At 46.4% G+C, this 25,323-nt stretch overlaps 1 protein-coding gene across 2 annotated transcripts in view; it reads left to right on the top strand.

Annotated features, from left to right (window-relative positions):
- SCNM1 (sodium channel modifier 1) overlaps positions 1-25,323 on the top strand; it is a 66,267-nt gene that overhangs the window by 34,572 nt on the left and 6,372 nt on the right. For both annotated transcript variants that reach the window (XM_085637397.1, XM_085637398.1), the window contains exons 2-6: positions 4,395-4,465; positions 11,413-11,501; positions 14,660-14,757; positions 15,482-15,582; positions 20,352-20,572. In XM_085637397.1, coding sequence (XP_085493523.1) covers positions 4,395-4,465; positions 11,413-11,501; positions 14,660-14,757; positions 15,482-15,582; positions 20,352-20,572 — 580 coding nt within the window. The remainder of the gene's footprint in view (positions 1-4,394; positions 4,466-11,412; positions 11,502-14,659; positions 14,758-15,481; positions 15,583-20,351; positions 20,573-25,323) is intronic.

The following is a 25,323-nucleotide window of genomic DNA, read 5'->3' as shown; positions in this document are numbered from 1 at the left end:
CTAGGAACCACCTTTATAGAAAAGTTACTGGGGGTCTGGGGCTCCCGACAGGTTTGACCCTGCTGGGTGTACACTGGAATGATACAATGGGGGCCGCTGGCCCGCCAGCAGGTTGGTAACATCCCTCAATCATCGGTTTCAACCAAACTGTATACCCTGACCAACAATGGACTGGGCAGACATATGGCACGAATTCCACCCTACTGAGCGCGACTACACATACTTGTCGACGGTTCATGGGTCCCAGTCCCGCCTGGATTATTTTTTTGTCCCCAAGGTTTTTCTTCACAGATTCTCTCAGGTACAGCATCGACCCCGGGGTCTGTCCGATCATTATCCGGTCACAATGCAATTCCATACGTCCTCCCGCAGGCCTCTGTTCCGCTGGAGAATGTCCTTGTGGGACCTCCGCAGCCCGGCCTATCGCGATATGCTCAATACAGCGATTACTACTTATTTAGCAGAAAACAGCCCCTCGACTCACTCAAACATTACCCTCTGGGAGGCGCTCAAGCCAGCCGTCCGGGGTTATGAAATTAGCTATCGCACACAGGAGAAACGTACACGTTGTGCACAGCTCGACACCCTAAAAATGCGCCAGGCGGACTTGGCTTCCCAACTCCGTACCAATCCCTGCCCCATTAATCGTCGCAATCCGGTCCTCGCTCAACAGGCATTGCGCCAATATCTGCTAAGCGAAGCCAAAGAGATCTGGGAGGCTTCGCAACATCGGATATATCAGTGGGGGGAGATAAGTCCAGTACAATGCTACACAGATTGTGCCAGGTAAACAGTGCCCCGGCCGTCATGCCCACTATTTGAGGCTCAGACGGGTCCTTGCATACATCGCCGGCGGGGGTAGCCGAAGAATTTGCAAATCACTTTACTTCACTCTATGCCCGGAAGAAGCAGATCTCTGCGGAACTCATAGCGGAATTCCTTGTGGATATTCCACCTCGTAGGCTCTCAGACTCCGTCCGGGAGTGCCTGAAGCTTCCAATTACATTGGAGGAATTAACTGGCGCCCTCAACGCGATCCAGCTGGGACGTGCCCCGGGTCCCAATGGGTTCCCCATTCAATTTCTTCGCTCTCATATGCCTCTCTTGGGGCCACATCTGCTGGCGACCATTGCAGAAGCTTCGGACATGGCAAGGCTTCCGAGGGACTGGCGTCACGTGGAGATCGTGCATTTTCTCAAACCTGGCCGGCCCCCCGAAGACCCGTCTTCCTATCGTCCCATCTCCCTGATAAATTTCGAACCTAAACTGTTAGGGAAAGTTTTGGCCGACCGCCTTCGGGGTGTATTACCGACTTGATTCACCCTGACCAGTCGGGCTTCATGCCGCAGATGGTCACTAGACATAACATCAGAAGAGTTCATAATGCTATCGCGGCAGCCCCCACGTTATGCCGTCCAGCTGCCCTATTGCTAGCCGATATCGATAAAGCATTCGACTCGCTGAGCTGGGTCTACCTTTTTCAGCTGCTCGAAGCTATCAACTTTGGACCCCGGTTCCTGTCATACGTACACCTGCTATACGGCATTGGTTCGAATCGCGGGACACCGCTCTCGCCCCTTCCCGATACAGAGGGGTACATGCCAGGGATGCCCACTGTCTCCATTGCTGTTCGCTCTGGCGGTCGAGCCCCTGGCGGACTGGGTCAGGAGTGACCCAGTGCTCAGGGGATTCGAGTGGTCCCGCTCACGATCAGATCGTATTGCATTATATGCCGATGACGTCCTTTTCTTCATGACGGACCCATGGTATTCTGGCCCTCGTATATTGGAGATTCTCAGGGTGTCTGGCGGCACCACCGGCCTCCACGGCAATCCTGCTAAATCTATCCTGTTCCCAGTATGTGGACACCAAGTTTGTGAATCGTGGGCTGTACAATTATCCCGGGCCTCAGAGGGTTTTAAATATTTAGGGATCTTTATCTCCCCGTGCCCCAAGATTTCATGGACACAACATCACCCCACTGTTGACCAGCCTCAAAAACGAAATGACGATATGGTCTGCTCTTCATTACCCAAATGCTCAGCCATTTTTAAAATGGTTTCTCTGCCTCGGATCTTATATCGCCTCCAAAATGTCCCTTATCCTATCCCTCGCACGTGGTTTGCCCAGGTAAATGCCATACAAAATAATTTTCTATGGGGCGGGGGAGCTGTTCGCGTGGTGCTCCACACCTGCGCTCAGTCTACGTATTGTGGGGGGATCGCGGCTGCAGACATTTACTCATACTACGTTGCATCACACATCCTCGTAATCAAAGAACTTTGGTATAATTCTGCCACCAATGCGGCCTATGCTATCGAACAGGACGCAATGGAACAGGTCCCCCTGCTTCATTTACTATACAGCTACACAAGGCTAGATCATTTACCGTCTGCTAGTAGACAAGTTATCCAGTTATGGAGGGCCAGGACCAGACAAATGGGATGGAAGGGGCGATTTACTAGACAGACCCCCTTGTGGCATGGTACGTACCTGAGAACTGCTGACACGTTGAGAGGGTTCCGAGGTTCGGACCTGGTGGGGATCTCTACCCTGGGTGGTGTTGTGAAGGGCACGACCTTAAAATCATTCCAGCAACTACAGACCGACATCGGCCTCCACAAATCGCAATTTTATAAATTTTTACAGCTCCGACACGCACTCTCTCCCCAGATCCGCAATATGGAGGCCCTCCCTGAGTTTCAACCCCTTGAGGGTTGCCTGTTGATGGGGGACCCTGGACTGCACAAAATCAGGCAAATATACCAAACGTTAACGACACACACCTCCACCATTCTGGACAATACCCGGCTAGCCTGGACGGCAGACATTCCCGAATTGACGGATGACGATTGGGCGGAAGCGATCGCAAGTCCGCGGGGCGCGGCTGTCTCCACCCGTTACAGGCTCATCCAATTAAAATACTTACATAGAGTTTACTACACGAGGGTTCGACTGTGGCGAATGGGGGTCATTCAGTCCCCTGAGTGTCTGCGGTGTGGCAGAGAGGATGGATCATTCTACCATACGGTGTGGGCTTGCACAGCTCTACATCCCTTCTAGAACAGACTTAGGATGTGTCTCAATGAGGTGCTGGGGTGGATGCTCCCACTGGACCCACGGCTGTTTTTGTTACATTCCACTGACAACATTGGGGGGAATAGATACAAACCGCACCTACTGTTCCTCACCCTTACTATAGCCAAACGGGACATAGCGCAGGGATGGAAGGCATCATCTCCTCCGACTATAGGTAAATGGAAGTCTGAATTGGATAGGTGTATGGGAGCTGAGATTGCTGTATTTGAGGCTAGGGGCTGCCCACGGAAACATCGCAAAGTATGGGCGCGATGGGCAGCTTATCGTGGAATTGACTTGCCCCCCGTCCCTGAGGATGACCCCTGAGTTGCTCTCTCTGCTCTTTGCCATGTGTCCCCCAAGGTTGTATCGATGGACTGCTTTATTATTTCACTGGGTTGTATACTGTGAATCTGCTGAATCATGTATTATATTTAGACACCGGTCCACTGTCTGCATATTTAGATTATTATTTTACCTGCATGTTCTGCAGGGTTTGTTTCCTTTCATAGAAATGGTTATTGATGCACACATTGTTTAACTGCTTCATTGTGCCATTGAGGGGCTGCGGCCCAATGTATCGAAAAATGACCAAATAAAATTTGTTATTAAAAAAAAAAAGAAGAAGAAACAGAGGAGGGTAAGGAATCACCTGTTCAATGTATGCCATGAAGCCAGTATAATGAATGTTCTACATACCAAACAAGCAGTCTTCAGCACCACCCGACATCCTCCAGCTGAAACACCAGCAAACATACACGATGCAGATCTGTACATTCCCCACTTCCAAGAAACAACTTTTCCTAGGCAAGTTGTTGAACATTATTTGCGCGTGGCTCATCAGTACTACATCATTTCTTTCGTCAGTAATAACAAGCCCCACATTTTTCACTCCAACCATCAATCAGACATGGACGTATCTGTTAGAACCCCCCACATCCAGTAAGTCTCATTCTTTCAGGGCCAAACGTACCCTTCAGAAGTGGGCAGGGAGAAGGCTACCACACCTGAACCCCATACTGTACCTTGATAATTAGTCCTGATGTGTGGAGCGGACGAGGGCGCTTCTCATTCTTGATTTTGTTGCTGTTTACTTTGGCACAGTGCCGATGGGTCCCCTTGCCAGGAGAGGCGTATTATTTCCCCCCCCCCAGTGAATTTACATTGGCAGTGAAGGTTCCTTTCAAGGAGGTAGGGCAGCTTAACTTGGTAATACTGGGATGGAATGCACAGGTATTGAAGTGATGGCTGTGTTCAAAACACAGATATGTGGCCATATCTATCATGGACTTGATTTTGTTATTTTTTTCTTGCAGAAAAGACGAGTTGCTGATCTGCTGGCAAGCTTTATACCAGAGGACGAGGCAATTCTACTGAAAAACGGGAGGTAAGTTTCCTAATTCTTATTGGGTCAAACCCAAAATTATTATGAGAATAGAAAGCATGACCAAACCTTTAAGATTCAGACCTACTCTAAATACAAAAAAATTATTTGCCACGCTTGATATTGTTGGGTTGCAGCTTTACAGTTATTGCCTGGATAGAGACAGTGGCACATGTCATGACATTGGGCTACCATGAACCAGTTCATGTTCTCGGTGACAGAGATGTATTTCTTGAGAGAACTAGGAATCAATTTCATGTCCTATGGTCTATACGCCCTGTCCCATAGTGTCATAAATTGTGTTTTTTGGGATAGAGTACAGTGTCACGGCCTCTTAGATTTAATGTCAAATGTCCAATTACTAAGCGATTAGATTGCCATTTTCCATAGCCTTAGGAACAATGTGGCACAATGACCAATGTCTATCCTAAAGAATACACGTCCTAGCTTAAAGTCCTACTCTCAGGGATAGAGGGATATATACATAACATCCATAGTAGCAGGCAACATATTTTGATAACCCTATATAGAATTGTTTTCAATCCATGCTAAGTGTCTTTGGACCCTGAATGTCTGGAGGATTAAAGAAGTAGATCATTCATAGGATGGACAAACTCCAGCTATGCCCATGACCTTGATGCGCTTACGACTAATCATGGAGTGAACACAACACTATCCTCTGGTTATTAAATTACACACTTATCATTGTATATACAATTTGGTGTTGCTTAAGATCTTCAAATATCTCTCTAAAAAGGAGAACTACTATCATCTTTTTTGATTTTACCAGTATGTTATCTATAATTATCCCTAAAGAAGCAGGAGAGCAATCCCGCAAAACACATGTTCGCTGTCCTTAAATGATAACTATTTGAAGAACCAACGTCTGAACTTGTGAACACAACGTTATGCAGCATATGTGATCCAACCTGGAGAACGTCCGCCAAAACAATATACATTTGTGTGATATAGATAGGCTTTCCTGTTTTCAGTTTCTATTTCTGGTAAATTCTGGTGGGTTTTTTTTCCAGTGTTTTCAAGTGATTTCAATACCTTAAAAAAACAGTCGTTATCAGTGGTTACACATTTTCGCGCCACTTAAAACAACAGAAAAAGTGTTTTTTCGGTGCTTATGGAACATTTCTCTTTTAATATTGCTTGCTTTCTGCACTGATAGAACATGGTATATAGACAGTGCACGTTTAGTGTATATGAGGTCCAATTAGATTTTTGCAAATTAAACTTATTGTAGTACACCATACAATACTTTTTCAGCGAGTCTTTGGTCATGTGTGCTCGCTCATTCCTTCCCATGTAACTTTCTGTGAAAAGGCCCTCTGAACATTGCCACTTGAGAAGGGCAATGCCAAAACAGCCAGTACACAATTTGTTAACTCTGGCGACTGACATAGCTTTCCATGGCAATACTGGTGAACTTGAAAATTGTGATTCTCAGGGCAGGTTCTACAACATTTGCATTGAGCTGGGCGCTTATGCACTCTTATTGAAGCGGTCAAAAATGAAGCAGCACTGTTGAAACTACGGAGGAAATTCCCCTTTACTGAAGGGATCTAGAACTTGCACAGAGTAGCACAGTGAGATTTCATTGACTATAAATGCCATTGGTGGTGAAGGAACATTTCTATGCATCATTGCAAGCCATTTCTCATACATTGTAAAATAAATGTTCCTGAATTGCTCAACATTGCTTTGCTTACCAAGTGGCAAGCACTCTAACATGGTACATGTTGCAGTGCCAAAGTCACTAAAGGTGTCACCCAGCCTACTCTCAAGGGGATGTTTCACATCTACACCAATTATGCTGAACACTTGGCAGACACGGGTTTTTCAGACTCTAGTTTTTTTTTATTATGTCCACTACAGAAGTTATGTTTTCCTGTAAAAATCTAATAATGCAATAGAGTGTAATTTTTTCACATCATTATCAATATGCCACCAAAGATCTCACATTTCTTGCCTTTGGCATTATCACTCACCAAAAATTCTGCAAACGGTTGCCACATGGATATTATAGCATTCCTAGCCCCTTCGACTGAGAACCATCAGCTGAAGGACACAGTTGGGGGGACTCTTTCTTTGATGCCACACAAAGAACGAAATGATAAATATTTGCATTTTAGTTCCTGCACATAAGAAACAGTGCACCAGAATATTTGGAAAAATCAATAGCATCCCTCATTAACTCTGAAGATTGCAAAGATGCTTTCAGCATACCATCTAACAAGTGGCAAGGATCTCCTACAGGGAATCACTTCAGCTCGGCTATCAATTTTGACAGGTCATCACACAACTTTTTCATATACGTAGCTGAATCACTGCAAATACAAACAATATCACTCCAATCTTTGTTGAACTCGGAAATAACCTTTTTTGCAGAGCATTCAAAGTGACACTGCGTTCCATGTTTTCCAAAAGTCTGGTGTCATGTTTTCACCACTATCCCAGATGCTTGGTGATAGCGCTTTTTATACATATACTTGTCACTATACCTTGCATTGAATGTTTAAAGCCTGAAGTGTTGGCAATTCACTTACTATCAATACTGACCCACTAGAAACTGTGGGCTGATGTATTAAGGGTTTTTACCCATTCTCTGTGGGTAAATGTGATGACACATATTAGGAAAGATTCTTATGAAACCAGCCATTTTATCAGTAAAAGAATCAAACGCAGTCAAAATATCAACTATGATTTTGATATATCCTGATTCTCTAAGTTAATAAAATAATTAAACAAGACCTAAACATGCTTCTGAACCCTGCATCTTTAGACCAAAGACCACAAAAAGGAAGAAGAAACAATATTTTAGTGGCATCCCTAAACAACAAAACTCAACCAGAATAATGTTAGACGAGTCTTATTTACTGCTAGCTTGTATAACAAAGTTACATTGTATTGGCCCCTTCTGGAAGAAAAAAAATGACTTTCACTCTCTTTTTCCTTTCTTTGAATGGCATTTAGTTTGGGGTTGTGCAGGTGTTTTTCAGTGTTTATATGTTTTCCTTGGTGAGGGCTATTTCTCTTTCAGTGGGGTTTTATCAGCTATTATAGGTTTAAACCTAAAACCCCACAGCCTAGATATAGACCTATTGGTCTGTAAGAAGAAACTTTTATGAGATTGTGAGAAAGTACCATCTTTCTTGCATGGTATGCCCCCACTTTTTGCTGAATTGCTGATGTACTTTGACGGAGTGTGCCCTGGGCTCCTGCCAATCAGGTACCCAGGGCCTGTGTTCCTTCCCTTAAACTGCATTGAAGCCTAAACCCAATTGGCATCTCTGGCCACATGTCAGCCCCTGGTAAATGGTACCCTAAGGGCTGCAGCACTTGATTGTGCCACCCTTAGAGGCCCTGTACCCTGACACACACACACTGCCTTTGCAGGCTGTGTGCCTTGGTGCAGAGCAAAACAAAACAGAGAGTTGACATGGCACACATCCCTGTGTGCCATGCCCACTACACACACTGCCCTGGCATACCTCAGTCACCCCTCTAGTTGGGTGCCCTATGCCAGTGGTGTGGGTACAGGTGCATGAGCCCTGTACCCCGGTCCATTCCTGGGCACTGTAAGTGCAGTGCTGCCATTAAGAGTATATGGTGCTGGGAGGTCGTCATCACAAACTCCACAGCACCATGATGGCTGCACTGAAGACTGAGAAGTTTGATATCAAACTTCTCAGCACATTAAACCCACACTGATGCCAGTGTGGGATTTAATGTAAGATGCACGACAGAGGGCAACTTAGAGTTGGCCCCTGAACCTAACCTACAATCCACGTCCTGTCTGAGAGGCTGCCTAGGCTGCCACACAGCAGACATGTTGCTGGACCCCTGGGTAGAGAGCCATCCGCTTTCCTGGGCCTGCAACAATGCACATCCTGGGTGAGGTGCTAGGTCTCCTCCCCCAGGATGGGCAGGGGAAGCTTCAAAGGCATGCCGCCTTGGTGAGCTTCTCCAGGCCACTTGCTGTACTCAGCAACTGGACCCCACCGGTTCTGACCCCCACTCTGGCTGGAAGACTGGCGGGAAATCCCAAGGGAGGAAAGGGGGTGTGCCAGCCTCTGCCAACCCCACCCCTTCCGGTGGAGGAGGCGAGGTGAAGCACATCTCCGGCCTCTCGCCATCTTGAAGATGGGGAACCCTGCCCAATCCTGACTAGGCTCCTGCCCCCCTCCAGAGTGGCAGAATAGGGGGTGGACCCACCACAGGGAAGGGACCCATTGGTCCCTGCCCTATACCTACCTGTAACGCCCCTAAATTTAGTATTATGGGGCACCCTGAACCTTCCTTCCTCAGATCCCAAATCTAAAACAAGCAAGAAGAACAAGAATAAAGAAAACCTGTCGTGCAGCTGCTAACAAGAGGACGACACCAACTGACTTGGCCCCAGCCCTACAGGCTTGTCGACCCTCGAACATGCTTCTGCTGAAACCCGGCGTCTCCAGTGGTCAGCAACCTCAAAAACCCCGGAGGACCTGACTACCTTGTGATTCTAAAAAGACTGGGACTCCCAAGAGCAGTGGTTCTGCTCAAAGCAAGTAACAAGCCCCTGGTGCCAACCAGAAACCACGACTCCTGCACACTCTGCACCCGCCAAGCCTGGCCTGTGCTGGAGTGGACAAAGACCCGAGGACGTCCCCCCGTCGACTGTGACCAAGAATCCAGCACCCAAGTACCCACCTTGACGCTCCTGACGACGCCTGCAGCCTCAGAACCAGGGACCCTCCAACCGCGACCAGCTGAGGGTAAGATTTCCAGACGCGAAAAGACACCCCTGCACCCGGCCCCCTGCGGCCCCCTGTGGCCAGCTCCTGGGTGCCTACCTAACCTACAACTTCCCAACTTACCTCTCGAAGTGGTGGTCGCACCTGAAGAATCTTCGTCCCGGAGCTTGCAGCCTTTGTTCGTTATGTAGCTTCTCCATTGGAATCCATTGAGCTCCCGACGGCTCAAAAGCACCCTGCACCCAGCCGCCCGAGTGCCCCTGGGAGTGCAACCTCTGTCCTATTTTTCTTCCCCACTTGCCCTGAGAAAGTGACCTGGAGCCCAGCTCCCACAGCCGCGTGGCCTGCCTGCTAGCGGTCACCAACCAAAGGCCCCCTGCCCGCCATAGGCTAACATTGGGCCTAACTCTCTCTGCACCCAGCTGCCCCTGTGCAGCTGAGGGTGTAACAACTGTACCTACCTGACCCTGGGAGACCCCCGAGTCTATGCCTAGAACCTTAACTCTGCCAGTCGAGTACTTACCCAAAAGCCAATAACTTACTTTTTCTCCATAGGGTAACATTGACTGGTTTCACTTGGAAATTCTTCGAAGTGTCGAGTTTTGAAACTTTAAAATATTCACTAACAATCAGCCGATCAACAAAAACAAAATTACTCACCTGCTATCAGGAGAGATCCCAGTGCTGGATCTTGGTGCCCAGCACTGACCCTGAAAAGTAATTACAACCGTACTTACCGATAACTTGATTTTCCTCCATAGGATAACATTGCCTGGTTTTTGCCAGAAATTCTTCTAAGTGTCGATTTTTGAAACTTACAAATATTCTTTAAAAATCGCCTGTGTAAGAAAAACGATTTCTTTCAACTGTTTACAGGAAATGCACCAGGGTTGAATCCTGGATCCAATCCCGAGTAAGAAAATCATACGTAAAGTAACTGAAATTGCATTTACTTAAAAAGTCCCATTGAGCTCAATGTTATAATTGTGTTTGAATTGTGTTGCCTATTGCAACAACTGTATCTATTGCGTTCAAAAGTCTATTGCCTATTGAAAGTATTTAACTAAAGCATCTCATTCCGAGAAAGTATATTTTGATACCTATTGTTGGTTCTTAAATAAAACAACTATATATTTTTATATACAAATCATTGGCCTAGAGCTCAGTTCTTGAAGTGTGTGAGACCATTTGCTGACTGAGTGTGTACAACAAATGCTTTACACTGTCCTCTGATACTGCCTTACTGCTCGACCAAGCTACCACTTTACAGAGTAAGGTTATAATCTAACTTCAGCCTCTGCCAAACCTCTGGGGACTGTGGACTCTGTACACACTGTACCTATTTGGGGAAAGTATATACAGAGCCTTTTTCTTACAGAGATGGATTACCAACTATAGAATTTCATTCAGTTCTGTGATCACCACATTTGGATTTTTTTTTCTTCCAATTCTGGACCATTATTTGGTCCAATTGCACTAATCTGACTTACTCCTAACTAGTTTGTTTTTATTGAAACAATACATATGCAAACATATTGTTAAAAAGTTTAAGATTGATGTTAATTGTGGTCGCCACAAATGTATCATTTTTATGCATTTTATATAGTTCAAAGATTACTGATGGTTCAGAGTAAAATCAGTGGGGCATCCGCTATACAGCTAGGCCCCACCAACACTTCCGTTATACCCTTGTACACTTTTCTGTAAGGTCTAAAGTAGCCTGTCACTCGCTACCCTGAGAGTCAAGTTCGGAAATTGCTATACTTGGACCAGCTTGTAGAGCCATAGTAGTACTGCTCCCGAGAAACGGGAGGCAAATGATGTCAACCACCATGGTTGGGGGCAAGTAACCCTTGTCTATCCTGTGACCCCACGAAATGAGGTGATCTGTATCACATGCTCCGTGTCACATTTCACGCCGTAAAGAATACTGTGGTATATAGGAGTCCTGAGGATTTTGTCACTGACAATAGTCAAATAACAAAGGCTCAATATGGATACCCAACACATCTGAGGTTCCACCGTAATTGAACTAGCTCTTTAAATCAAAGTATGGTACAGGTGATTTCGGGAAGTTGGTCTAGTGATCATGCTGTTAGGCATTTGTGGATGTTATGCTGTAGTAAGACATGGTAGATTTCACTGCACTGTTGATATAGTGAAGTTCACTACATTATTTTTTTTCCTTTGCCTTTATTCCCCCAGATATGCCTGCACTGTATGCTTTCACCGTCCAGTCTTTGACACCCTAGATATGCTGACCGTTCACCGGAGTGGCAAGAAGCATGTCACCAGTAAGTTTGCAACTTCACCAGTAATTGTGCCGCAGAACAGGCTGCATAATGCTAGTCACCAGCATGTGTGCCTCAGGAGAATGGCTGAATAGTCTGCCCGAGAAGTGTGCCCCTAACCCTGGTTAGTCATAGGTAGATAAATAGTTATTCTCCATCAGTTCTAAGGTCCATCACCAGCTAAGCCCTCATTTTGAGTGGTTGCTGCTAAAACAGTTCAGTTCCCCAAATCTGCTTATTGTATTTCCGCAGTTCATATGGGCTGATTCCGCATCTTTTGCACTATGTGTGGTATAACTAATGCTCACTATGTTTACTGTTCTTTTTCCAAATGTAGGTTATCTGCCACCAACATTTTAGCGGTGGTGATATCACTGTGTTTGTGTCGTGTTGCTGCATCACTATTCTAAACTTTAATTCATGTTAGGTTTGCTTGGATAGTGCAAGATGGGGCTATCTCTGCCAACCATTTGTTACTCCGTTTCTGCTTCTACCCGGTGGTCCCACTTTATGCGCTTCACTCTGCCCTGCCCCCCTGCATGCTGAAGATGCGACGCCATGGTGCCATGCCTGGGTTCTGTTTCACGTTCAAAGGCTGCTTCATTTACCCCTGTCCACATTGCTCTGCATGTCTTTGTCCCCTCTTCTTTTTTTCTTTCCTTTTTTTATTTTTTAGTTTTATTGTTGCATTGAATGACAGTAAATTATCGCTTGCAGGTTCTTTTTTGTTATCCTGTCTCTTTGCCTTTAGTCATCCAGTCACGTCCATCATGCATTACCCTCTAAGTTGTCCCTGCCTCTTGTTCCACACCCCTTCTCCATGGACTGACAGCAGGAACAGGCTTTTTCTCTTTGATTCCCCTATCTCTCTTCATCTTACCCCTAACCAGTGCTCTTCAAATAGGCTACCCCTGTCGCAAACTACAGTCACTTTGTTGTGTCACTATTCGCACTCTGTTTTTATTCTGTTCAGCCCTAAATCACTGCATCCATCCTCCACCACCCACATCCTCATAGGGTGTCACTGTCCCTTCCTGCAGAACATTTCACAGTGTTGTTTGAATGGGCAGTGATTGCTTTTTTCTGGTGGGCACCTCCACCTGTCAGATGATATGCTCAGGGCCTTCCCTTTTCACACCCTCACTCCTCCCATCTCTTTGTAATCAGCGGTTTAAACCCCTGGAGAAATTTACCAACTTGAATCTGTTTGCATATATATATATATATATATATATATATATATATATATATATATATATATTTTCTTTGCAGAAACCCCACTTTTATAGATTGATAACTACAAGCAGAAGTTTATTGTGCAAACCTACCCCTGTCCTTTTCCCTCTCCATAGGTGCATTCGTGCTGACCCCAGCCCTTGGGGTTCTTCTGACAGGTATCACGAGACCAGTCAATCTGACGGCTAATATTTGAGGTGATCCAGCTCTGCTGGACAGGTTGCACTCCGCCTGCCTCGCAAGCAGTCTCGCAAGCAGCTGCACTGCGCTTCTCTCCATGGCCTTGGCAGCTGGCACTCTGCCTGCCGTGTAAGCAGCTGCATTTCGCTTCTCGCCCTGCAGCTGGCAGTCTGCCTGCCGCGTAAGCAGCTGCATTGCGCTTCTCGCCCTGCAGCTGGTACTCCGCCTGCCTCGCATGCAGCTGCACTGCGCTTCTCTTCCTGGCCTAGCAGCTGGTACTCCTTCTGCCTCGGGAGCAGCTGCACTGCACTGCGCTTCTCTCCCTGGCAGCTGGCACTCCGTCTGCCCCGCAAGCAGTGGCACTGCGCTTCTCTCCCTGGCAGCTGGTACTCCGCCTGCCTCACAAGCAGTGGCACTGCACTTACCGCCCTAGCCTTGCCAACTGGCACTTTGCCTGCCGCCCAAGCAGCTGCATTACGCTTCTCGCTCTGGCAGCTGGCACTGCTCTTCTCTCCCTGGCCTTGGCAGCTGGCACTCCGCCTGCCTCGCAAGCAGCTGCACTGCACATCTCTCCCTGGCCTTGGCAGCTGGCACTCCGCCTGCCTCGCAAGCAGCTGCACTGCACATCTCTCCCTGGCCTTGGCAGCTGGTGCTCTGCCTGCCTCGCAAGCAGCTGCACTGTGCTTCTCTCCCTGGCCTTGGTAGCTGGTACTCCTCCTGCCTCGCAAGCAGTGGTACTGCACTTCTCACCCTAGCCTTGGAAGCTGGCACTCCGCCTGCCTCGCAAGCAGCTGGACTGCGCTTCTCTCCCAGGCCTTGCCAGCTGGTGCTCCGCCTGCCTCGCAAGCAGCTGCACTGTGCTTCTCTCCCTGGCCTTGGTAGCTGGTACTCCTCCTGCCTCGCAAGCAGTGGTACTGCACTTCTCGCCCTAGCCTTGGAAGCTGGCGCTCCGCCTGCCTCGCAAGCACCTGCACTGCGCTTCTCTCCCTGGCCTTGCCAGCTGGTGCTCCGCCTTCCTCGCAAGCAGCTGCACTGTGCTTCTCTCCCTGGCCTTGGCAGCTGGTACTCCTCCTGCCTCGCAAGCAGTAGTACTGCACTTCTCACCCTAGCCTTGGAAGCTGGCGCTCCGCCTGCTTTGCAAGCAGCTGCATTGCGCTTCTCGCCCCGGCAGCTGGTGGTACTCCTGCATCACAAGCAGCTGCACTGCGCTTCTCTCCCTGGCCTTGGCAGCTGGTACTCCTCCTGCATCACAAGCAGCTGCACTTCGCTTCTCTCCCTGGCCTTGGCAGCTGGTACCCCGCCTGCCTCGCAAGCCGCTGCACTGCGCTTCTCTCCCTGGCCTTGGCAGCTGGTACTCCTCCTGCATCACAAGCAGCTGCACTGCGCTTCTCTCCCTGGCCTTGCCAGGTGGTCCTCTCCACTTGTCTCCAAGGCAGTGGAACATGGCGTGCTTCTTTGATCCAGCACCAATGGCTCATGACGTTTTACTCCTTCGACAGACTTGTGGATATGGCACCGTTTCTTTTGCCAGTAAGAACATGCCACAGTGCGCCATTCCTCCCTGGGCTGAGATATATCACTTGGCTTCCTTCACCAGCGTTGGCCTTTGACACTCCACTCCCCACCGCACACTCGCACATGGCTATGCTCTTCCCACAACATTCCCCCTCTCCCAAGACACCATAAGTCCCACCTTCCAGCTACGGTGCATTGCTTGAGCCTCTCTGATGATATTTTCTTGCCAGGTTTACAGAAACACTATGGAAAGAAGCGAGAACTAGCGAATGAGATACAGAAACGAAGGCATGAAGACTTCGTGAGAGCTGAGGAGACCGGCCAGAAGGTGGGACATGGATGCTGTTAATGAAGCTAAGGTTCCTACCTCATTCTAGGCAATGGGACACATTCTGTCCATAAGGAAAAAATATATAGTTATATTTTATGGTTTTTATAGAGTGCACGGCTTCTGGTATGAGTGTTCTGCTGCTAAGGTCCGGTACCCAACCGTCAAGAGCGGAAGGAAATGTTGAATCTCAGAATTTGCACTGTATAGAGAATCGTGATTTTATTAAAGACAAGTAGGCTAGCATTATGCATGCATGAACCGTTGGCTGCTTGGAAGTGGCAATAAAAGGTTTATGCATGCATAATGCTAGCCTCTTGTCTTGCCATAAAAGTAGAAGGCCTGGTTGAACAGCCAAGTTTTTAGATCTCTTTTTAATGCAATCTAAACAACTATATGGCCCAGGGCCACTCGATGTTAAGAGACACTGTTCCTGTCCAGTAAAAGCATCACCTGCTTGTGCTTTCACACAAAAACTGTGCTGTGGATGTCAGTGTTTCTAAATGATGCTGACATTGAAGCACTTCATGATGAAAGTGTTATACTGTTTGACCCTAACATTGTCTCTCAGGTAAATATAAGGGACAGGATGACTGATGCAAAAGTTTAATTAATGCCATTGTATCCTTCCACTCCTGTTTTGTAATTTCAATTCTTTTTGCGCTTGGGCACAATCTAGCAGTCCTGCTAATCTCAAAACTTGTATATCTTATTTTTTCTACAGCCTGATACAGGACCAGCCCCTTTGCTAGCCCAGACCAGGAAAATCACCCACCACGCTTTGCTGAAAGCTGCTCCCTACACCAGCTGCTCCGGGAGGAACAGGTAGAGTCCTTGTAAGTTCTAAACCTTGTGTGGTTCCAGAAAAAGAGTCAATGGATGTTAAAAGGTTAAAGCTAGACTATTTAGGTCAATAGAACATGTTTAAAGGCCACATGGCCTTGATAGAATGGAGTCCTGCAGGCACCATCACTGGTCCAGTGGAGCATGACCAGTGGGCCAGGAGACCAGGGGGCACTGGACCAGGGGAGAATGACCACTATGACCAGAGTACAAAGTCTCTTGGATAGGGGTTTGGCTAGTGCTTGAATTAGAGTACATTGTTTGGACAGGGACACATGTCGACTAGGGTTCACATGCTTGGGGTGGGAAGGGGGCCATAGACGCAGGCTCATGGGGCGCAGACAAAGGCTTGGTGGGGAGCAGGAAAGACTGGCTTTAGGGGGGACGGTGACACTAGGAAGCAATGGATGCAGATAAGGAGAAGGCGAAAACAAACCAGTTGATCGGACACTGTTCCGTAGGACACCGCCCACATTCCTGCATATTCGGGATTCGCGCAGAGCAACGAGACTGTCCGCTCTGAGGCTATACCGCTGGAAGATGTGTTATACATACACCCTGAACTAGCAAAGGGGCATCAAATGTCACTTAAAAGTTAACTCTCTGTGAACAAGACCTAACCAAAAGTAAATTGGGCCCTTCTAATTAGGTACCTCCTTTCGCCTGGGAAAGAGCAGATTTCAATCTCACAGTGGAAGCCAGAGATAAAATACTAGTAGCTTTATCAGTTGGCTGTATAACCAGATGTCCCCTTTAAGGCAGGTATTCCATCATGTTCTTTTCCACTAAAGATATTGCACAAGAAACACCCAGCCTGTCTGGACAAGCCTGGGGAATCCACATTTGTTCCCTGCTGATCCGAGGATCGACAGCCTGTGTTGCTTTTCTGCTTTTGCGTCTCTGCCTGTTAACATGGAAAGAAACCAGCTGCTTCTTACTGGGAAGTCTGGAAATTCCCTTCTTCAATATATACCCTCTTGCCTTAAGTTGCATCCCAAATTCTTCCTGCTGGCAATCACATTGACCTGACTTGAGAACTGCAAACTATCACCCTTGAAATGTACTTTCCTTTTACCATGTGGGGCCTTCCGCCTACTCCTTTTTTGTGGAAAAGTCTGGCAAGATGTGTTCTTCTTAGCCAGGGTTTTGAACTGGTAGGCCGGTTGATTGGCCCTACTTTTGAATCAGCGCCCTCCATTTTAAATGAAACCTGGGCCCTTTGACCCAACGTGTTATAATTGTGTAGGTCTCTGAAGCTATGCTCTTCCTGCACACAGGGATGTCAAATCAGGAACAAGATGAATTCTGGAAACAAGCCTCAACATGAGAGGAAGCTCTGCTGCCGTGACCTGCTGTAGATGAAGCGTAAGCTGTACTCGCCGTTGGGGAAAGATGTGCTGCCGGCCTTGATGACAAGAGCAAGGCCTTGTAGACCAAAGCCTAGTTGGAGACTGTCCAGCATTCAAGCTGCCCAGCAACCAGAACTGTGAGGCCCAGCTAGTCTCAAACAGATTGAAGAGGTTTGCTTGGATCTGTGGGACCCTTTACTAGGACTGTTCCTGTGATTCACATGCACCACTGAGACCCGTCCCATCCTTTACTCCGTGGGAGCCCTTATTCCCCATTTCACGGCCAGGCCAGTCTACTATGTAGAGTTATTTGTTGTTTTCACACTAGGCCTTCGTGTAGTGCCTTTAGGGTGAGGCAGGTAGCCTCCATTCTGAGCTATTCGTGGCATCTCCACCACTTACTTATTTGTCTAGATTGTGGTTTAAACCTGCATCTGGGGCCTATTCTTCAATCTCTGCTCCCCAATTGTTGGCTTGAACGGATGGATCAATTTGGGGAGTGAAGTCTATTTTTGAGGTTCTGGTGCAGCCAGTGGTTTCGAAGAAGTATTGTGTGTCAGATCTTCCATTTGTCACCGGTGTCCCAGGGCTACCAGTAGTGCTATACTCTGTTTGGACGACCAAGGTTTCAGTTGGCACTTGCTCCTACAAAGGTAGCGAGGTTGATGAGTTAGCTCTTGTGAATAGAGGCAGGAGTTAGAAACACATTTACAACATAACACAGTAACTCCTATTCAGGGTCTTCTAGCCAGTGCTGGGTCTTCAATGGAAAAAAACAGTAAACAAGAAGGAAACATACAAATATGACCTAAGCAAAAAAACAAAAGGTGCAAGCACCTCCTGGAGCAGAGATAAAACTCCCAGCTTTTGATATAGTAATTACTCAATTAGATTTCAGAAACACAAAGTGATATTATCTGGAGAACCATATAGGCTAGAAAGATGGTTCAACCGTTTTTGAATGGGGACATCTGCTCCAACTTTCTAAACCAGACCCTCCATGACTGGTGTGAATGTTTGAAGCCTTTGGGTCCCTCTGGGACCAGGAAGGCGCAGATATGGCCACATTTTGTTTATGTGGCAGGCTCATACGGTAGATGCAGGATAGATCTGTGAGGCTCCCAATACATGCATTGCTTGTATGTGGCCTTTTGTCTTCTTCCTGGCCAGCTGAGTTGCAGGGATATCCCTACTGGTGTATTTTTTTCCTCCATTGTTAATCATCTTGCAGGGCTGGACATATTGCAGCCCGTCCCGTGCCAGGACCGCTCCTCTCCTTACAGGTCCTATCTGGCTTCTCAGGTCCTCTAGTTCACAGGATTATGGTCTTCCCGCAATTCATATTTGTTCCCAGGGCTTCCTCAATATCCAGACTGACTAAAGGGGGGGTGCAACATTTTCTAACTTGGGAGCACAAGTAAAAAGCAAATTTCTGCTTTGTTTTAAACGTAAATTTCTTTTTCTAGTTCAACCATATCAGTCCTTCATTTTTGCTGGATGCTGTACCAGACAGTCCAAGGTCAGACCAAGATGAGCTGGTCTAGTAGACGGCGGATGACTTTAAAGCCTAACCCTAGAGAAGGCACTACAACTAGGTAACAGCTGTCAGTACGAAGGCTTGGTGTAAGTTTTTTTTTGTAGCAGCTAAATCTTACAAAGAAGAAAGGTGTGGGAATGGCCCTTCACCTGCCTCCCATCAAGTATGACAGGTTTCGGGAAGGAACAACATGTAGTCTGTTGCGGTTACCTCAGACAAGGGTAGTCTGTGTAACTATCATTTTGTGAAAACCTAGCCACAGAGTCCATGGACACCACCATTCATTTATTTTTCGTAAAGCCTGCATACCCAAAACGCACCTGTAAACTGCAGCAACTTGAATGTCAAGAACGAAAGTTGTGTAGCAATCTAGGGGCATTTAAGTGAGAGTCAATGGGTAGCTTTCTTTGTGGGTACAGGTAAAAAGACCTGTGTCCCTAAAACGCTATTCTGCTGACAGCAGTGCTGGTCACCTCTTTGCCTTGATAAAGGGGCAGTAGCTTTCCTCAGCCGGGTTTGTGTGGTTCTTTTTGCGTACCCACTGTCATTAGAGCATGACTTTGCAGACAAATAACACAAAAAAAATATGGAGTACCTTCAATGGACTTGAAGAGCGTCAAGATTTGGGTAGGAAAACCCATGATTTGCCTGAAAAGAGGTGACAAACCTTTCTCAGTCTATACAAAGAACTTTTGTCCCAATGCCCAGTTCCTGCAACCCAGAAATTTTGACCAGTTTGTAGTTTGCCAGTTTCATAACTTTTTTCACATACGTCAACGGTGGGATGAAACTTGAAATTTTACAAGGATGAAAAGGAGTTGCCGATTTGACTTTGGATGCTTTGAGAGGTAAAATTAGGAGGAGTGTTGAGACAAGTTATTTTCTCTCACTGTGTTTGCGTGACATTTTCTTCAAACATCTCATTAGGATGATGATATTTTCAGTGTCTGCTGCCCTCAAGTTCCTGACCCATGCATACAAAGCCCTACACAACCGCGGACCCACCTACTTGAACCACCGCCTGCACTTCCATCAGCCCAACAGACACCTCTGCTCCGCATCCCTTTCTCTAACCCTCAACACCCACATCCGACGTAGCAGATGCGAAGGTCACTCCTTCTCCTACCTAGCAGCAAAGACATGGCACGCTCTACCCTTTAATCTGCGGACCTCCCCATCTCTTTCAGAGCTCCTCAAGACCCGACTATTCGGCTAACCAACTGGACCCTGCCAGCGCCTGGATACCCTCACGAGTGACAAGAAGTGCTCTACAGATTGATTAATTGAGGGGGGAATCAGAATAATGGTGAATGGTAACTCCCAATGCTGCCTTTAAAAGTCCCAGCAGTCCCACGTACTGATTGAAGAGAACAGAAGCTACATTTGGTTTCCAGGGAATGTTGCTGGTCTTTTTCAAAGGATGCCATATGGTGTTACATGAGCATTAGAGGAAGTCATTGAAGAGCGGTGAGTGGAAGGGAAGATCACCTCTTCCTGCACCTCTTAACTGTGCATGCCTCGGGTCTGCCATACCACCACACCATTCTTGGAGCTGTGCAATGTGTCCAATACTAGCCAATGAGGAAACCCATAGGAGCTGTTGCTTCTAAACTCGCTTTGCCACCTGGACAAAAGTTATGTGATTTTGTTTAAATAGTTTAACATCAAATTGTAAATAATGTGTGATGCAATGGTTTAATGTAAAAAATGTATTTTAAACCCTACTTGATGTACGCTTTGTAGAATCGCTTCACAACCACTATAGTGGTAGAGCACATTTGCACTCCCCAGATTGGTTTGTAGTTTATAAATGCATATACATGTGTAACACCTACTTGTCTGAAGAGACCAACATTTTGTTTCAGGACAGAAGCAAAAAACCAGGGTGAGGAACAGCCTGAGACTTTCGTGATTCCATTGGTAACCTGCGAGCCTGGTCACTCCAACCAGTTGGAGAGAAAACCTTGGGAGCCTGCTGAGAGAGATACACTGGAGAAATCAGCTGTAAAAGAGACAACCTCCAGTCCTGCTGCCGAAGAGAGGACATGTACGCTCCCACTTCCTGTAGGAACAGTAGGTCCATCAGGTACAAACTGTGAAATCAACAAATGTAATTGTGCCTCATGCAGCAACTTGTGTGATGTTCAATAGGCTTGACTTGTCCAAGGAGGAAAACATAAACTTCACTTAATTAGAATAGTGTACAATACAGAATAGCACCAACCAGGAAGCCAGGCACTCCAACGTAGCAACCTTTAATATAAGATTTTGACAGGTTTCACTGTCTTTGAATATTGGGGAGGTGTTTTGTTTGTAAGCACTCACGTTTTTCTACCACCATCGTGCAGGATCGTGAAAAGAGAGAGTGTGTTTCCAGATGCAAGTAAGACTTGAGTGCTGCTTCCCAGTCGCATATTGTAAGTCGCAGGTTTGGGTAACTTGTATCTGTACCCGTGGATGAAGAACAATTAGTCAAATTAAAGCAAACACTCTTTTCCCAACTCCTTGCGTATTTAATTTGGCCCACATCCTTCCCTCTCTCTCAAAATATGCCCTCTTTTATGTGGTTGCAAACACTTGAATACAGCCACTAAAACCCTATCACTCGAAGAAAGTGTACACATCACTCAGCCCCACCCTCTTCAACGCATACATAATCCTTTGGCCAACGTCATCCACCACACACATCAACATCCTCTTGTATGCCGACAACATAAACTCATGCTCTTACTCTTGGACAAGACCGCCAACACAAGAATCAAGTTCACCGCCTGCATGATCAAAGTCGCCAACTGTATGATCCCCAACTGTCTCCAGCTCACCACGACAATACAGAAATCGTGACCTTCGGCAAGATCACCTCGCCAAAGGATGCAGCGGGGGGGGGGGGGTGACTAACTCCGACCCACACCCGGCAGCCGCTCCGGGAATCTCGAAATAATCATTGACCGCAAACTTGACAAGACCGTACAAGTCAATGTCGTCACTGCATCCTGTATCAACAACCTGAAGATGTTGAGGGAGAGCTTCAAATGGCTTCCAAGCAACTCCAGAGAAAATGTCACTCTCTGCCTAGTCATCAGCAAGTTCTCCTACAGGAACACCCTCGATGCCGGGATCACCAAGCAACACACCAGAAGACTACAAACCATCCCGAACTTGCCAGCCAGACTCCTCCTCAACCTCCTCCACAGAACTCGCATCATAACAGACCACATGGAGCGCCACTGGCTCCGATAACTCACCCGAGTTCATCTGAAACTCTTCACACACACACACACACATTCAAGACACTATAAAACTTAAGCCCCACCTACCTGAACAGTCACATCTCTTTCCACCAACCACCCAGACACCTCCGCTCCACAAGATTCCTACTTACCCTAATCCTATGCATACACCGAACCACATTAGGACGACACATGTTCTTGTACATCGCTCAAAGTGTTGAACGGCCTCCCACTCCACATCAGAGCAGCCTTCTCTCTTCTTAAATTCTGCAAGAAGCTAAAGACCTGGCTTATCAATCATATAAGGTAAATTGTCAACAAGGGGAGAATTTATGGAGTTATTTTAAAATAAAACAGGTTGGTGTCAAAAAGAGTTAATCTACCAAGTACAAACAAGTGTACACAAACTGGATTTCAAGAGGAAAAACTTATGTTGTGTTTAATTTGAATCAAAATCACAGCTGTAAGGTTCTTTGAGCTCACATAATTTATGGTCCCTGAGGATGGTTTCACGTACATGTGAGACAAAAGACTGAAACGTCAACGCCTGCTCCACTTCTCACACAGTAATCATTGGATCACCGAATCAACTGATGTGTACTAAGGACTGATTCCATTTATTAAGAGAGAGGACTTTACATACATTGATCTATGATGTTCAAAGGAGGACTTTAATTTTATTGTACATGATTAATGTATGTTGGGTTACGCATTCTCAAAGAACCCTACAACTGACTTTGATTCAAGTAAAAAAACAACATAAGTATTTCCTTTTGAAATCCTGTTTGTCCTTTTTTTAATTGAGTTATAGGATTAATTATTTGACTTGATATGTCTTTAATTTAGCTCTTTTTTTGACACCAACTTATTTTGGTTTTTGACCAAATAACTCCATAGATTAATCCCTTGTTGACAATCTACCTTATATGATATTGATACCCTGGCTCGCAAGTGGTTATTGGGTTGCCCATCGCGTAGCACTGGCTTGTCAATTAAACAACCTGCCTGAGGCAGGGCTACATATACACACACCTGCTCACCGCCAGCATACCCTTAAGGGCAATAGTGCACTTTACATATACACATAACAAAGTGCATGACCAAATTCATCAATACATTCCTCGGCCAGAAACATATGGATCTTATCCACTGGTCAATTCTAGCGCCTAGGACACTTGATTTTGTATTCAGCTTTCACTGCCCCCGCTCAGAGCTCATATTCACTTCAAGGGCTTCCCACACTCATAGATTGTAAATCGTTCTCATTTGCTACTGTGAGGCAAAAATCTACTCTTACCGTCAATAAGAAAAGACCACGCAAACAGCTTTTCTAAGAGAACCAAGTGGTTCGGCAAAGACTGGAGTTGACCTGAAGTAACCCATACAGGATAATATTAGCTTATAGGGCTCAATCTGAGTCTGTAAGCCCTTGCACCTCCTGGGAAAATCCTTGAGTTCTCTTCCTCATGACCTTGAGATAGTCCAATCCCTGAAGAGAGCAGCTTGGCTGTGTACTTTACAGTTCACCAGTATTGTGGCCAAGGAATCGCAGTAGTAAACCACAGGACACCTCGCAGTGATCTCTGACTGCTGCAAGACCCTAAGAAATTACCTCACAGAGACAACGCAGTTAAGGCAGAACATGCTCCCATAAAACAGAATATAAATTGGCTGTTTAACTTACTAACCACCCCAAGCCTTTCTGTGCTGCGTCCAGAGTCAGTGACCTCTGCTGTCCTATTGAGCTCAGGATATTTGTCGCCTTTTCTCCCCCACTCCCTACCTGTAGGGTCCTCTAAAAACACACAGTGATACTGTCTGTCCTCTCTTTCTCACCTTCGAAGCCTGCTGTACATGACCCCTCCGGTAACCTGAGGTGACCTCCTATCAATACATCAAGGAGAAGCCCTGCACAGCCCTGGTTTCTTAAATCAGTAATTACGGAGTTACCAATGCACTCCAGCAGCAGAGGATATTCAAAATTATGCCTCGCTCTGCAAATGTCGCAGCCAAAACTCTAATCGAGCGGACCATTGCACATTCCCACATTCCACGTAGACTAGAGCTACAAGTGCACAGAAAGAGAGACACACCAGCTGCAAGACACCACCCACATATACACACATCATCCATCACGAGAGAGCCTTAAAGGAAGCCTCCTGAGCTCAGCCACCACTTCTCGACACCACTGCCGACGAACAAAGATTCATGGGTGTGAACACTCTATACTTGTTCCCTTAAATGTATTTTAGTTAAAAAATGTACTAGTTGTTATCACCATTCCCTACCCTAAAATAAATACATCGCCTCAGAATGTGTCCACCTCAACTCACAAGGGTCTCTGTGTTGCACATTAAAGTTTCATTTTTTAGGTCGCGCCTGGGCAGCGAGGCATGTTGTATTCAGGTATGGACTTGAAGCTCCAACCATCTTTTCAATTTGCTCCTGTTACTGTCCGTTCTAAATGGTTGCTTTTGATTCATGAATAGGCTTAGAGGTCCATTCTTAGTAACGCCTTGTTTGCATTTGTAACCTCCCATAAGGACTGTAATTTTTACTTGCGTTGCTACATGCTCTGTTTTATCTACGGTCTGTAAGCACTATTTTCTTTAATGATTTTCCCCTAAGCTCTATTGTAAACAGGGCTGTAATTCCTGCTCTTATCTTGCCACATTTGCTGTGCATTCAAAGACCTAGGTCGGTATCTTCTCCCTTGTTTCTTGAAATTGCTTTTCCAGCAGTACATTTCAACAGGAAATGTTACATCGTTTTCCTCAACCTGCACGGAGGTTAATCTCAAAACGAGTCCCTCTCTTCAGAAAAATAATAAGTCATAAATCAGGCCTGAGCGCATTTTAACACCCAGGACTCATCTCTTCTTCTTGTGAATGAAGTACCAGCATTCCACAGTGACAAGAATACAGGGCAAAGCACAGGACAAGGGTGTGCTGTGTTCCGCAAGCTGCAGCATTTTACAGCACAACACACTGTCCGAGGATCCGCGACAGAGACCTGTATTTGGGGCTTTATGAAAAACAGAACTGTCCAGAAAAAAACAGGACCAAGCAGCCTCCAAGCTGGTTAGAACATTTGCAGCGAGGTCACGTGATGTGTGCTGTAATGTTGTGTCATTCGGAACATATTTCCTGGAAGTGCTTTGGCCAAGAAATCTAAATTTTAATCCAATTCTAAAGGTCGCGCTCATTCATGCATAAAGGGAGGTTTGTGTAGGCATCTATTCCCGCCTATTCTACTCCTCCCTTCCCCTCCCCCACCCCCGCAACATAACAAAATACAGTGGACTAAAGGCTGTATAGTTTGATCGAATCGCCGACTACTATAGGACAGAGACGAACGCTTTGTTATTTAATACAAATATTATTGAAATTGACACATGAGCTTATATAGTAGCAATTACAACATGTCCGCCACATGCTCTTGATTTTCAGCCCACTCCAATTTCTGCCATTTCTCCAATATTGCTCAGATCTGTGAACATGACAGCTTCGAGACTATGGGACGCACCAATGAACTCTTTTCCCCAGCCCACGTTCACTCATTCTATCCACCACGGGCGCTACACGTCAACCGTGAGCTTCAACCTTCA

This window comes from Triturus cristatus, chromosome 12 (genome assembly GCF_964204655.1).
Source record: "Triturus cristatus chromosome 12, aTriCri1.1, whole genome shotgun sequence".
In the NCBI taxonomy this organism is placed as follows: Eukaryota; Metazoa; Chordata; class Amphibia; order Caudata; family Salamandridae; genus Triturus; species Triturus cristatus.
The sequence above is the reverse complement of the archived record's forward strand: the minus strand, read 5'-3'. Positions and strand labels throughout refer to the sequence as shown.